This window comes from Orbicella franksi, chromosome 11 (assembly GCF_964199315.1).
Source record: "Orbicella franksi chromosome 11, jaOrbFran1.1, whole genome shotgun sequence".
In the NCBI taxonomy this organism is placed as follows: Eukaryota; Metazoa; Cnidaria; class Anthozoa; order Scleractinia; family Merulinidae; genus Orbicella; species Orbicella franksi.
This window is the reverse complement of record NC_138155.1, coordinates 28,828,227-28,843,839: the sequence shown is the minus strand read 5'-3', so window position 1 is coordinate 28,843,839 and position 15,613 is coordinate 28,828,227. Positions and strand designations below refer to the sequence as shown.

General features: G+C 37.8%; 1 protein-coding gene and 1 pseudogene across 3 annotated transcripts in view; both read left to right on the top strand.

The window, feature by feature from the left end:
- LOC145502520 (receptor-type tyrosine-protein phosphatase epsilon-like) overlaps positions 1-15,613 on the top strand; it is a 47,373-nt gene that overhangs the window by 12,655 nt on the left and 19,105 nt on the right. For all 3 annotated transcript variants that reach the window (XM_081481829.1, XM_081481830.1, XM_081481831.1), the window contains exon 7: positions 15,231-15,325. In XM_081481829.1, coding sequence (XP_081337955.1) covers positions 15,231-15,325 — 95 coding nt within the window. The remainder of the gene's footprint in view (positions 1-15,230; positions 15,326-15,613) is intronic.
- Positions 210-12,374, top strand: LOC145502525 (uncharacterized; annotated as a pseudogene).

The window sequence follows — 15,613 nt, the reverse complement described above, 5'->3', positions numbered from 1 at the left end:
CGCTCATAAAATACTAATCATGTACAGCTCTACTTGACACAATAGCCTTTAAAGAAATTCATCAATAAGCATTTCACCAAACTGAACAAATTGAACAAATACAAATTTTATTAGCACTCCCCATGGGGGCTTTTCAGTACTAATACTACTAAATAAGTTACATTAAAATTAAAATGAAATAAATCAATGTACCAAGGAATTATAAAAATGATATGAAATAAGGTAGAATTATGTGACAATATTGTATCATGAAAATAAAAATTCACGTAAGAGTTTACTTTGTAATCTTCTTTTAAAAATATTCAGAGATTCGCTTAGCTTAAGATTTCTTTCTAAACTATTCCATAGTGACACTGTTTGATAGTAGAAAGTCCTTTGTCCTGTAGAGGTCTTAAAAAGAGGAATGTTTAAAAGTTGCGAATTTCAAGTCTCACAGCCACTTATCTCTGCTCGCTTTAAAAAGAGCGATGAAAGGTAAGCGGGAGCTTGTCCAGTCATGCATTTAAAAGCAAGCACAACATCATGATAATACAGTTACGATTTAACTGGCAACCAGCGTAACTCTTTTAGGACTGAGGTCACATGATCGAACTTTCTGGTATTGCTAATTATTCGGGCAGTGAAGTTCTACACTACTTGAAGTTTGAGGAGGTTAGTAGTTGCTGCATTTGACCAGACCAATGAACAATAAAACAATTTGCTGAAAACTAAGGCATTGAATATAATGATTAGAGTGCATTTATCAAACACATGCTTAAGTTCATTCCCCAGTATTGCATTGCACATTCCTACTGCGCATAATCTTACCCGTGATTAGCACGCGCATTAAAAAATGGTGGCTTTTTCTTTACGGCTGGACCTCGCCATAGAGGTAAATCGTGATTTTCTTGCAAACGAGTATGGTGACTTATCATTTTTTTCTGTTGTTTTGAATTGAGTAATAAATTTCTCTGTGTAAAATAAATATGGACCAATTCTCAGTGTTTAACTATAAAAAATTGCGATAAAATATTTCTAAGCATATTGAGAAAGTTAAAAATTTTGTTAAAAAACAACGACGTTTCGACATTGAGCTAACATCATTATCAAGTCAAGATGATAGTTGATAAAAAATTAAACAAAGAGTTTCACACGGATGGAGTCAGTTTGCGTGTTCAAGCTTGGATTCCGTTCCTTTATGCAAAGCATCTCATAGACAAGGCAATCAAATTTCCCTTGGCACTTTTGGAGAATTCGAAACTGGCTTTTGTTGAGGAGGTTTATGTCCCCATGGGCTTCCAAAAGGTGTTTTCCAGTCACCAAGTTTTTATGTTCAGCAACACGTAGGTGGAGGTGTTGGGCTGTGTAGCTGACATAATCTGCATCACACAGGTCACATGAAAACAAATAAACCATGCATTGTTGATTTATGATCGGAGGCTTGATTTCTTTGGGCTTGAGATCTTGTTCCAGTTTCTTGCTAATAAATACTGGTTGTAGGGTAGTGCCAATCTTGTGGTTGAGATCGCAAATTTGCCTTCTAACTGCGTTAGCTGATGTTTGGTCCTTGAAGGGGAGACTAACTCACAAGACACGGCCATCTTCCACTTGTCTTTCACGTACACCGGATGAAAGGTTGAGGATAAATCTGGTAATGGTGGAATTAATGGTCATTATCGGATAATCGAGTAAAGATGGAGCGAAGTCTAGTGCATTTTTGATTGGAAGCTTCAGTTGTAGAAGATAGGGCATATGCACAATGAATCATTGTTTTGAGTAAGCAATGTTTGTAACGTTTATCTGTGTGGCTTTGGAAATGCAACGGCAAGGCAGTGTTAGTTGGTTTTCTGTACACTTGTGTTTCAATCTTTGTTCCGTTCTTGATTATTTCATCAAATACGAAGGTTTTATTGAGTTCCTTCACTTATGCAAGAACTTTGGTGTAACACCAACCTTTGCACAAGTTGATCGAAGAAAAGCATAAAAATGGAAGAAGTCTTCTGACGACTATCAAAAACAAGTCATGGATGAGGAATTAAGATCAAAGCTATCTCAACTGAACGATCTCAAGGAAGAAGTTCGCAATGCCTACAAAGACATCAGAGAGAAATGTTCCTTGGTTCGCTACGTCGCTGTTTTATGAACACTGACTACTCTTCGCAAGAACCAACACGATGAAATAATGAGAAGCCACGTTAAGATTTTGCGCTTGATCTCCAAGAAATTTGATGTGAATGAGCACATTAATAACATGTCTTCTTATTGCCTTTCCTTCTTCGAGAAGCTTGTTATCTGCAAACGACTGAAATTCTCCCTACAGCAACGAGTGTCGCTGATTGATGTTCTAGCCAGCTTTGAGAAAGCATACTGGAAAATTGAGCCTTTACTGGAAGATCCCGACAAAAAAGAATTAGCCAGCTCGACATTACGCTCAATCGCGCTGAATTATATTCAACGTACAAGCCCTAATCCACCCAGGCACTGGTGAAAGCTCTTAATCGTCTAAAGAAATGGGATGACATCGTTATCACAAAACCGGACAAAGGCTCTGGTGTTGTAGTAATAGACAAGGCTGAGTACACACGCCTACTAAGTGCAGCTTCAATCAATGATACTTCCAAGTTTGTGCACGTGATGACAAGCAACCAAAATCTCGTGGCCGACCACCTAAGCACTTTCATCCGCTTCTTCTTCATAAAGAGAAAGATGTCAACACAGTTTTACGTGAAACACTACCAAGGAACATTGCTGATTCACTTTGCCCCAAGAGTTCCAGACTTGCTCACCTTTACGGTCTTCCCAAGACCCACAAAGCCAATCTTAGTATGAGGCTTATTTTATCTGCAACTGGAACCTACAATTACAACCTGGCTAAATGGTTGGAGGAAAAACTGAAACCACTCTCTATTAACAAGTACACCATTACCGATGCCATTCGTTTCTCTCAAGAAATCCGCAACTCACCCATTGGAGATGATGACATTTTTGGTTTCATTCGATGTCGCATCCCTTTTCACAAAGGTACCTTTAAATGAGACTATCAACATCTTAGTCGACATAGCATTTGCCAGTGATTGGTTCAACCAAACCTATGACCTTAACCTACAAAAGGATCAACTTGCCAGACTCCTCGAAATCGCCACTACTAACCAGCTTTTCCTATTTAATGGCTGGCTGTATGAGCAAGTTGACAGCATGGCAATGGGTTTGTCCCTTAGCCCTCTAATGGCTAATGTTTTCATGTGTCACCTTGAAGACAAGCTTACCCGTAATGGTTTGATGCCTACGCTATACAAGAGATATGTTGATGATACCTTGGCCAAAATGTCGAGCACTGATGCTGCAGTTGATTTTCTGACTACCCTTAATGGCCTTCACCTCAGCCTGTCGTTTACGATGGAGCTTCTGGTTGATAACAAGATCCCCTTTATCGGCATGGAAATAATCAAGAATGGAACAAAGATTGAAACACAAGTGTACAGAAAACCGACTAACACTGGCTTGCTGTTGCATTTCCAAAGCCACACGGATAAATGTTACAAACATTGCTTGCTCAAAACAATGATTCATTGTGCATATGCTCTATCTTCTACAACTGAAGCTTTCAATCAAGAATGCACTAGACTTCGCTCCATCTTTACTTGACTTGATTATCCGATAACGACCATTAATTCCACCATTAACAGATTTATCCTCAACCTTTCATCCGCTGTACGTGAAAGACAAGTGGAAGACGGCCGTGTCTTGCGAGTTAGTCTCCCCTTCAAGGACCAAACATCAGCTAATGCGGTTAGAAGGCAAATGCGCGATCTCAACCACAAGATTGACACTACCCTACAACCAGTATTTATTAGCAAGAAACTGGAACAAGATCTCAAGCCCAAAGAAATCAAGCCCCTGATCGTAAATCAACAATGCATGGTTGATTTATTTCATGTGATCTGTGCGATGCATATTATGTCGGCTACACAGCCCGACACCTCCACCAACGTGTTGCTGAACAAAAACACTCGGCAATTGGAAAACACCTTTTGGAAGCCCACGGGGACATAAGCCTTCTCAACGAAAGCCAGTTTTGAATTCTCTGAAAGTGCCAAGGAAAATTTGATTGCCTCGTCTATGAGATGCTTTGCATAAAGGAATGGAATCCAAGCTTGAACACGCAAACTGACTCCATCCGTGCGAAACTCTTTGTTTAATTTTTTACATTTTAACACATCCATTGAACAATTGTTTTACTGACTATTTATACATTTTTTATCAACTATCATTTTGACTTGATAATGACGTTTGCTCAACGTCGAAACGTCGTCGTTTTTTAACAAAATTGTTAACTTTCTCAATATGCTTAGAAATATTTTATCACAATTTTTTATAGTTGAATGTTTAGAAAAATCGTTTCTTATTCGAATTCTCAGCGTAGAACAAAAAACAATTGTCAGAAAATTGAATTTAGCAAGCAAGCAATCGTGACTACAATTTGGGTATAAACAAGGTGCTGTCGCTCCTAAACAAACATGGGGACCCCTCATTTTTATTTCAAAATTTTAGTTCCTATAATATAAACAATCAATAGGCAAAGTTTCACAAAAATCTCAGGGTAGGTTCTATTTCTGTGAAATGACCTTAACACGACTAATTTGGGCTAGGCTAGACACGCAGAACAAAACAGTTTTCAGGATGTGATCAGAAAAGGTGAGGTTCAGGTCAAATGTAACACCGAGGTCTTTGACGACTTTTGCGGGTAAGAGTTCCTTTCCATTAACAAAAGACGGAGTTCAGGGAGTTTGGAGAGAAGCTGACAACTTCCATATATAATAAGCTTTGTCTTATCTGGATTCAGGAGGAGATGATTGTCAAAACACCAGTTATGAATTCTTATGAGATCATCATTGATGTCAAGGATAGTATTAGCCCAGTCTTGAATTGAAAAGGAAATGTGGAGTTTAGTGTCATCAACATAGCTTTCAGATTGACAGTGCTTAAAATCTGGTGGTAGATTGTTCACATATGTACTGAAAAGGAGAGTTCCCGGGATACTCCCTTGCAGTACACTGCTGTCTACGGGTAGTGGCTCCAACAATTCCATATTTATATGAACGACTTGATGTCTTTGAGATAAATAACTGTTAACACAAGTAATGCCCGAAGTTGAAATTCCAATGTCTTGTAGTTTCTGCAGTAAAATGTCATAGTTTATACTGTGGAAGGCCTTACTCGTATCCAATAATACTACCGCGGTTACTTTCCTTTTATCTGTTCCACCTAGGATAGCGTCGGTCATGTGTATTAGCAATGTCTCTGTTGAGTGGAATTCTTTATTTCTACTTTGCGTTACAGACAGCCTTTCACTCAGCAATAAGTAAGACATTAATTGATTTAAAGCAATTTTCTCGCATATCTTTGACAAAATGGCAGGAGAGAGATGGGTCTGTACTTGTTATGTTCTTCAAAGTTACCATCTTTTAAAATTGGTGAAACCTCAGCCATCTTCCAAGAACATAGGAAAATCCCGATGGCAAATGAGGCATTTATTATTGACGTTAAGGTCAGCAGTACAGCTTATTTATTTATTTATTTATGGATTCGTACAAGTACAGGTGCTTAACAATAGGACACAAGTCCCCTACTTGGTTAATACACCCACACCCAACCCCCTAAAGAATATCCCGAAAAAACCCTTCCCTGACCCGACTAAACTACAAATCAAATAATCTAAATAACACAAATACAATCTAAAATATACGAAACAACTTAACAAGTACAGACAAAGAAAATATTAACACGGCGACACTTAGGACACTGGGAGGCTGTCTTTAATCACGCAGACAGGAATTTTGGCAATCCCAGGAGATTTGTTTGTTGGCATTGACTGGACAACACTTGCGACTTCAGAACATTCCATGAGCTTAAAATTGAATTGATTAGCCTTGGGGTGTTTCCTAGGGACAAAGGCCGGCTTCTAATGATCATAATCACATGGGCTGGCAAGCAAATTAATTTTGTCAACAGTTTCTTGTCCAACTGAGGTGAAAAGACGATTAAACTCATTTGCTACTGTTCTGTCATCTCTGCTCTGCTGATCCACTATGTATTCTCGTTCTGCCAGCCTAATTTCTCACTTAACTTCACGTCTAAGATTTTTATATTCGGTCCAAGCGTTGGGATCCCCGCTTCTTCTTGCTAGCTTCCGCCAACAGTCCCTTACTTTCATAAGCTCTCTAATTTCATCCATAATATACGGGTTTGGTTGGCTGTGCAGTTTGATAGTTCTCACAGGTGCATGTGCATCCAGTACTTCAATGAATAAGAGATTAAAGGCATGAAGGCTGTTGTTAGCAAAATGAGAAATCTACATAAACACAATAAGCAAATTAAATCTTGTCTCAACAAAGGATGGTTGAATGGACGAAATCTTAAAGGAGAAGGTCACTCCAAAAACTCTGTATTTTTTTCCATCACCAGTAAAAAGTTCACATTGAGTTGAGTTACTCACCGTTGTTTTAGCTTCTGAAGTGGATGCAATCCAACGAAAAAGTAGCAAAAAGTTTGACACTGGGAGCTGCCAGTTTGAAAGGATCTTGAAGGCCAGGCCACATATCCGTGACGTCATTCTGTCCGAGAATGTGTTTGTTCCTTTGAGCTTTAGTATGGCTGCGCTTGAAGCTAGAACGTGCTAGTGATTCTGGGGATGATAATAATCAGGTTGAATGGAACGATTGGTTGGAAAATGCTCTGTGGTGTACTTATGAGAGATGTGCAACCATGCCAATGCAAAGAGAATGTGTTTTGTTGCCGAGAACAGCCAGAGTAGGTCACCAAGATGGAAGGTACATTTTGCAGTACAATTGCAATGGACACAGTTAGCGGAAGAGGAAGTTTATTTTTAATTGTATATTGCTCTCAGAATTGAATTGGTGGCTTAAATAAATCCCCAGTGTAATGCTTTTGATCTGATTTGTCTCCATTTTTATTTTACTGGCGGTTCAATGTGGAGGGAGTTCTGGTATCACAGAAACTGACAAGTTTTCAATGGTGTGTTAAAATCATGCGAATGCTTTCCACCTCACAAGTCTTTGTTTTTACTTATAAAATTTGGATACTTTTTGCCCATGCTCATACGTGTTTGCCAGGTTTCTTTACACTTATGGACTAAGTGGACTCTTGTGAAATATGCAGTGATTTTAAATGTAAGATGCAAAGTGAAATCAATGTCTTTGACTTGAAATGTGAAACTGACGACATTCCTTATCATTACATAAGAGTTTTTGTGAGAATAGTAATTTGTATTGTTGGAAAGCTAAGCATATGTAATAGATTTTGGATAGAAGAAAAAAGTATATGCAACTTTTACATGCGTAAACATTAGCTGATGAAGGAAAGTTCACTCTGCTAGTGTGTTTATCGGTATTGCATGTGTCGTGTTTACTCGCCTCGTTACTTGACAAAGCATGCAGTAAAATTAAAGCTTAATTTTTTCCCGTAAATTTGCTTTCATTAGCAACTGTAATTCCCAAAAATGATGTGAATGCAAAAAACTGTCCTTAATTAATGATGAATCGTGTTGATAAAATTGAAAACAAATTGTAACACATTTCAGGCAAAATATTATTTACATGCAGATATTGGATTTCGCTATAGCAGGACTTGTTATCGGTAATTGTCCATATGTAGATAGGACTGATGTACAGTTAACCACTTCTTCCAATGTATTCCAAATCAAATTAGACAGCATTTAAAAATTTGTAAGTATTTTAACTCATCCCTGGCTGTCAAGGCCGATTATTAAACACGCTCTGATTTTGGCCCACACAAGAGATTTATAAAGCGAAAAAATACTTTTTCGATGAAAGAAAACTCTACCGGGTTAGTCTGACTTGTAATTTTAAAGACATCTGCAGGGCATTTGAAGTTCCCACTGTACCCTAAGAAATTTAGTAAATCACTTCTAAAAAACGCATGCAGTCACTATGCATCAATGAACACGAAAACACCATTACCCTAGTGCCAGTCTACGAACTGTAATGAATCAAAGCTTGTAACATGGAATCTTTTTGTACAAATACTGGTAAGACTGGTCAATGAAGAAAAGAATTTCATTCAGTCATTTTCCCTGTTATTATAGAAGAAAAAAGTGGCAAACTGATTATACATGAAACTGACCCATGATTCACGCCGTTTTTGTGTCTTTTTTGTGAAAATATATTGCCTGAAGGGTCGAAAATTTTTGGCGACTAAAATACTTGTGCTGGCGACTAAACCTGAAAACTAAGGGGCCAGCTGGCCCCAAGGTTTTTTCTTGAAATTCAAGCCCTGTAGTCCAGCGAGGAACTTCAATTTCTTGCCCAGAAATGATATTTACCCAATCAAGTCAATGACAGTGCTGCCGGGCAAAAATATTTTTAAAAATGAAAAGTATAACTGATAGCTACCTCTTTTCGTTCCTTGCGATGCGCCGTTCGCTTGCAATATGTGCCTTTACAAGGGCCTTCCGTTGAAAAATTGTCAGAAAGCATTTTTCTTCAATGACCTCCTTCTTGTGTTTCCAGCCACAAGCTCAAATCGGTATTGAGTTTTGAAACAGTCGTCTGTGAAATGCTTGTTGCACACATACACATTTGCGAGTTTGTTTGGCATGAATCTCTCATCCAGATGTAGCTGTTCAAACCACTTCTTTGGCAATTTTTTGTTCTTTTTAGGCAAGTTAAGGGAAGTCACTCCTCTTTCCCTAACCTTTTCCATTCTGGTTTTACAGCCCGGGCCGAATTTTTTAGCTCGCAACTGAATTTAGAACAGAAAAGAAGAGCTTTAGCCTTTGAGTTTTGCGCCAATTCTGATGGAATGATGTCAGAGATATGCGGCCTGGCCTTCAAGATCCTTTCAAAATGGCGGCTCCCAGTGTCAAACTTTTCACTTCTTTTTCATTGGGATTGCATTCACTTCAGAAGCTAAAACAACGGTGAGTAACTCAACTCAATGTGAACTTTCTATTGGTGATGGAAAAAAATACACAGTTTCTGGAGTGACCTACTTTAAGGAAAATTCATTTAAGATTTAAAACATAAACAAGCGAATATTAAAGTTAATAGCCGATGTTTCGGCGTCATCCTGACTCCATTTTCAAGGCATAGTGAATAAATTTTTATGCGAAGATGTGATTATTATTCGAGGTAAAGCCAAGAAATGCTTTTAGAAGCTGAAGTCCAAATTTTCAAAGATGTGCAGTGTTCAAGTTTAATAGTTATTCACACCAAAGTCTAATTTGAATATTATTTTTGCCAACAGCCTGGCAGTCATTTTGTCGTCCACAGTTTTATCAGCTTTTTACCAATAACCTTTAAAGAAATTCAGTAATCCTTTCTTGGTTTATAACTGTAACAGAAGAAGAAATTTTAGCAGTCTGTGAAGTGGCTGTCCCTGCTTAGTAATGCAAAGAAAACTTCAAAACTCACCTCAGCAGGAAGCTTATTTACAAATATGGCTTAGTGTTATTAGACATGAGGTTATCAGCAAAAACGGACACAAAACTATTTGTTTACAATAATTATTGCAGTTTACAACAACTTCAAGAAAGTGACTCAAGTGTTATTGCTTAGAGATAAGTAAAATCAAAACAATGAAATTTATAAAATGTCTCATGGCTTGGGTTCAAATCAGGAAGACTTTGCTACTCCTGTTGAAGATATCTTGCCAAAGCAGAAAATGCGACAGCAGTTCCTACAACAGAGAGCTGCTTACTGCAATTTGGGAAAGTATTTGCTTCAGTGTAAATCTTCCAGTCAGAAAAGCAACAGTTGTGAAAACTGAATTGAACTAACCTTTTCGTTAGGTCAACAAACCAACCATTTTTTCCACTGTGTTTACTGTTTTGTAATTTCTCTTAAAGTGCCACTGAAACGAAATTTTCGTATGTGAGATGCCAGCACTCAATTAAACAATATCTACACTTGTAAGGTAAAGAAGACACGAAAACAAGAGAAAGCGGCTTTTGAAAATATTATCCGGAGTGCTGCTGCATGAATCGTAGCAACAACGTTTCGAGTTTTCGAGTCACTTCGCTCCAAGGAAACCGGACATTTTGTGAATTTCACCGCAGATGAGATTGTGCCACAGTGACCTTTAGTCTAGTTGTATCTGCTACATCCTACAAGTTATCACAACAGCAACCATTTAAGAAACCCTCTTCTTTTATATGAGGGAGCGAATTTAAACTGTAAAGGTAAACTTAGCTGCCATGACCCTACAGTTATATGTTTTCAGGAAACGAGAGAAAGCGTGACAATGTCTGCAGCGAAAGGTCATATATGCAAATTAGTTCAAATTCTGTTTAATAAACCTTCGAGAGGAGTGCAAACTAGTGACATTTAACGAATTGCTTTGAACTTGAATACTATTAAATGAAGATCATAGACATAAGTATGTGCTAAAGAACTCAAAGTTATCCATCGGCCGTGAAATATAACAACTGGGAGATACGTGTAAAAGAGAAGCGAAATTCCCGCTTTGTTTACACTGACACGTATGCGGCGATAAAGCAAACCCTGCTGCGGATCACAATTTTCAAAGATACATTTTGTCTACCACAAGAACTCTCACTTATTAGTATCACAAAAAGATGCTCTCTGTGTGCAAAGAAGTACTCGATTCAAAGCTTGTGGACCGTTAATAACTTCATGATTGTGCGGATGGCTGATGCGCTTACAGCTTTTAATGCAGCAAAGTTGCCGAGGATATATTTGAACCTTGTTAATAGACCTTAGATAAACGTTAGAATCCAAATTTCAGAACCAGGCTGAAAACAGACGACAAAATATCGTGTTTAGGCTTCAGGACGTGATACAAAAGTTGCCACACTCGTCTTCGAAATCTCCAATCGAGTAGTCAAGATGTTCGCAAAGTATACTGAGCTGTTCTAATCTGTAGCATTCATTTTGGTGAACCTACATTCTTTGGCGCCCTCCAACGTTTATGATGTGTATTTCCTGTCAAGGCTGGACTGAAATTACAAGGTAGGAAACTAGTACGTATCGACAATATGAAGAATAAACTTAAATAAATCAAGTGAAAACAAAAGAGAATCTTAAGCGCTTCTTGCGTGAATACAACCAGTGACGTCACAAGGTCCTTAAACTCGGTTCCAGAGCCCGGACACAGTTTTGCTCCAAAAAGTCGATTTCAGCAGCTAAAAAGAGCACTTTCCGTTAGGATTTGACAGAAATAAAGTTCACCATTATTTTAAGCACGTTTGAAACTATAAATTGGGCGAAAAAAAGAGAGTACGAAAATTTCGTTTCAGTGGCACTTTAACACATGAAACACACTGTAAACCAAGGCTGCATGGCTCAGTCAACCTGTTAGCTGAAGTATGGCTGCCATTTTGCATGACATTGTCGTCATGCGTAAGCACCCAAGAGCAATACTTCTAGTCATGATGACCATGAGGAAAGCAATTCATGGCTTTCTATGAGCATGGTGCCCTGCTTGGTGGCCCTTTGGTCCAGCTGAGCTCCGCCATTAATGTATCTCATAATAAGTCAATAATTACCTCAGGGTAGGGTGACAAAGTTACAAAACTAATCTGTCCAGTGGTCTGGAAGGCCATCTGTTGCAAAACTTCTGTTCTTAGTAATAATCTATCGTCTTCTCAACTGGAGGGGTGCTCAGTTCTTTTACTACTCCTGGCCTCATCACTTTCACTTGCAAAGATGTTTCTGACAATCAGCTGATAAAGTGGGAAAAGGTCATGCCTAAAGAAGTGCAGTGGGATAAATTAGACGAGAGATATAAACAATGAACTTATAAATTTCTGCTTGACTTTCCTTACTGTGCACAATTTCAGCTTAAAGGGAGCTCGCACTTTCCATGATGCTTTGGTTAAAGCATTTAAGGGGAACAAATTAAAAGTGGCTCAAAAAGTCAACAAAACCAGCAAAAATAAATGAATGGGATGAAGAAAATGAAGAGGAAAAAGGCCAAAAGAGAAAAGGGAGAAGAGGAAAATCTTAAGTGTTGTAACCTTTTTTATTATATCAACACCAGTGAAATACCAGGTGAGCTCTTGTGCGTAAACATAATGAAAAGATCACCATTGCTATGGTCACATAATCCCTTAAAAAGGACATAGATGTGTTGCTGTATGATCAAACCATCATTGGTTCTTCCTCAGAAATCTTCTGTTATCTTTGGAAATCTTCCGCAATCTTCGGAAAATTTTGGAAAATGGTCAGAAATGTTTGTCTGGTTTTCAGACAACCTTTTGGAGAATCTTCGCAAATCTTTGGAAAGTGGTTGGAAATCTTCGAAAAATCGTCAAAAGAGTCGTCATTAGTATGTTTATATCATAAGCAAAATAATACGTGGCTGCTTGTAGATATGGAATTTCTCTTCTTGCGTTCAACTTTATATCTCACGAGTTAGCGCAGTGAACGAGTGAGATATAAAGTTGAACACGAGAAGAGAAATTCCATATCTACAAGCAGCCATGTATCCTCTATGTAATCAAAAAAGTTCATTCTCCAAAGTTTGCCTTCTGTGCATGCACAACTGAAAACCTCTGGCCTCAGAGTTACTAATTTCTATCCTCAAATGAATGGTGTTGGCTCTTGGCTACAATTTCTGTGCAAAAGACTAAGAAATATGTGCATGTATCTAATCTAATCTATATCTTATCTAATCTAGTTTTTAAATCTAATCTAATCTAATCTAATCTAGTCTGATCAAATCTAACAAATGTTTAGGATGAAAAACAGAATTGAAAACAAAAATTTTTCTCCCCAGTTGATGTGTCGCACGTCAATAGATATAAATGTTCAAAGAAAATAAAAATTGAAATCTGATAATGTAGAAAAATGTCAAAGTGTCATCTTGTGAAAATCACAAGTGTTTTGGGCATAACCCTTCTTCAGTATGAAACCCGCGATACATTCAAGAGGCACTACAACAGTTATTGGACGGTCGTTTCCGTGAGCGCCTCAACAATGATCCTCTGAAGCAATACCAGAGCAAAGTTAAAGCTATGGTGGATGATATGATCTCAAAAGACAGACTTCCACCTTTGGCAAAAAATCTCATTGTCACCACACCCCAAACATCTTCACAAACCATTCACAAACCCGTCAATCCTGGAGGGCCAATAACTGTCCTATGGAGAACATCACACCCTTCCTCGATGAAGTTATATCACCCCTTGTGGCAAACTTAACCACTTATTTTTATGACTCTAACCATGCCCTGAACAATTTGAGCCCTGATCAATGCTTCCTTTTCACTATGGACGTCAACTCACTATACACGATGATACCAAATGACAGTTGTTTACCGGCGTTGGCTTTTTTCCTCAACAAACGTTTGGTGTTCGAGCCCCCAACTTCAAGACTAACCTGTTTAGCTGAGCTTTCACTCATGCTAAATGCATTCTTTAACAACAACTAGTGTTACCACCAAGTTAGTGGGGTAGCCACGGGTAGTAGAATGGGCCCTTATTATGCATGCCCCTTTGTAGGATACATGGAAGAGTGCATCTTGTCCACCTATTCAGGGTTCAATCCTCAATGCTACAAGCAGTACATTGATGGTATCGTAGGGGCAGCCTTGTGCTGTTGAGAAGAACTGGAGGACTTCATAACATGGGTATCCACTTTCCATCCCACTTTGCAGTTTACTAACACCATTTCCCAAACTTAGCTACCTTTCATGGACATCACACTCAGCATCTCAGACAGTACAATTAGAACTTTAGTTCACTAAAAGACATCAACACCCCCAATTACCTATACTACACCTCTTCTCATCCTAAGCACTGCAGAAACGTTGTTCCATATTGCCAGTTCTCGTACCTCCGCCGTCTTTGCTCTGAGGATAATGACTTCCAGAAAGGATTCCTCTGGTCCTAACATGCCATCCCTTGAGTTCAAGCATTAAACACATTAAATGCTTCACATTTTTTAACAGTTTCACACTGAAGAAGGGCTATGCCTGAAATGATTGTGATTTTTCAAAGATGACACTGCAATTTTTCTACATTATCATCCTTCAATTTTTTATTTTCTTTTGATAGTTTGTAATCAAATCAAATCAAATCTAATCTAATCTAATCTCATCTCATCTAAGTACTGCTTTCATCACAGAAATGATACAAAGAAAAGCTTCTTTGTTTGCAACTGAATTTGCATGATTTCAATAACATGAGTCCAATTATCTTGATATACCACTATACTCTCTATTTAGTATTAAAAGAAAGTTGATGACTTTATTTCTCTCCTTTATGTGTCTGGTTGACAACGAATTTGTGCTTCAGGGAGGAAACAGACTTTGATCACCCTTGAGAAGTAAATTCTTGGGTAATGGTTGGAAAGTGAAATTTTTAGAACTGTTTCTATGAAAAAATGTTTTTCACTTTTTCTCACATTTTTTGGGGAAAGTTGGACACCAACATTCTCGCAAAATTAATGTTATTGGAACATGGAAGCGGAAAATTCATTTAAACAAACTTCAGGTCTGTACAGGCATGCATGTGTAATATCTAGCACTTTTTCCATCACTGAGATTGATACAGATGTTCTATTTACATGTATATTGTTACCGATTTACTCTTGAAGTAATATTATTCTACAGTAGATATATTTTGTCTAGGATTTTGACAAATTTGCAACTGGCTGTTTGTTTGCATTCCAATTGTTGTTTACCATAAATAAGTAATTCAGATTGTGAAAACACAAAGATTAGGAGGATTTATATGCACCTGTGATTTTCACCATGTGAAGTAACTTGTTGTGATCAACAAGAGTCTGTTTGATACAGAAACATGCGTGCTTCTGCTATGTCTCTGTACTATGTTGTGAAAAAGGGAGAAGTACGGATAAACCTACCACATGCTGCATTTTTAAGCAGTGGCATCTTGGTTTAAAACAGATTTGTGGTCTCACTTGTAAGCAGTTCTTCATCACTGTGATGGTGAAAACATACTCTTTTAAGATGTCAGAGTATAGTCAAGCTGAGGCTATCCATGGTAAACATCACTGAGGGTTTCTCATTGAATGCAAATGTATTATTGTTTTGGACATATGTAATAAAGTTTAATATGATCAAAGTTATTATAATTAGTTGAACTGACTTTTGTAAAATATTAATGACTTTTCATACCATGAATACATTTGAAGCAAATTATTTAGGTGATGTTTTGGAATTTGATTTAGTTTTATTCATTTATTTGTTTTGGGCTGAGAAGTAAACGATATATTTCTTTGTTGCAGAATTGAAACATGGATCAATACAGGTGGATTCCTTTGCAGCTCATGTTAAAGTGATGCACACTGATGGTGACTACAGATTCAATCAGGAATTTGAAGTAAAGTCAATAATTTTCATGTTTTTTGTACATTATAACCTCACATGGTTCAGACACCTCCTTCAGTCAGGTGTGAATGTCTTGTGTAAAAATTTTTTTCTTTAGAATACTGTATCAGTGGTGCATCAGCTGTTTTAAAATCAAATGTCAGTTAACATTTATTATCATTCAATGCATTTTTTGCATTTTCATTGGCAGAGAACCAACCACATGACTTGCAAATAACTGCCTGCAAATAATGGTCTGCTCATGCGTTGCACCGTCTAAATGCAGTTTGCTGCAAATAAT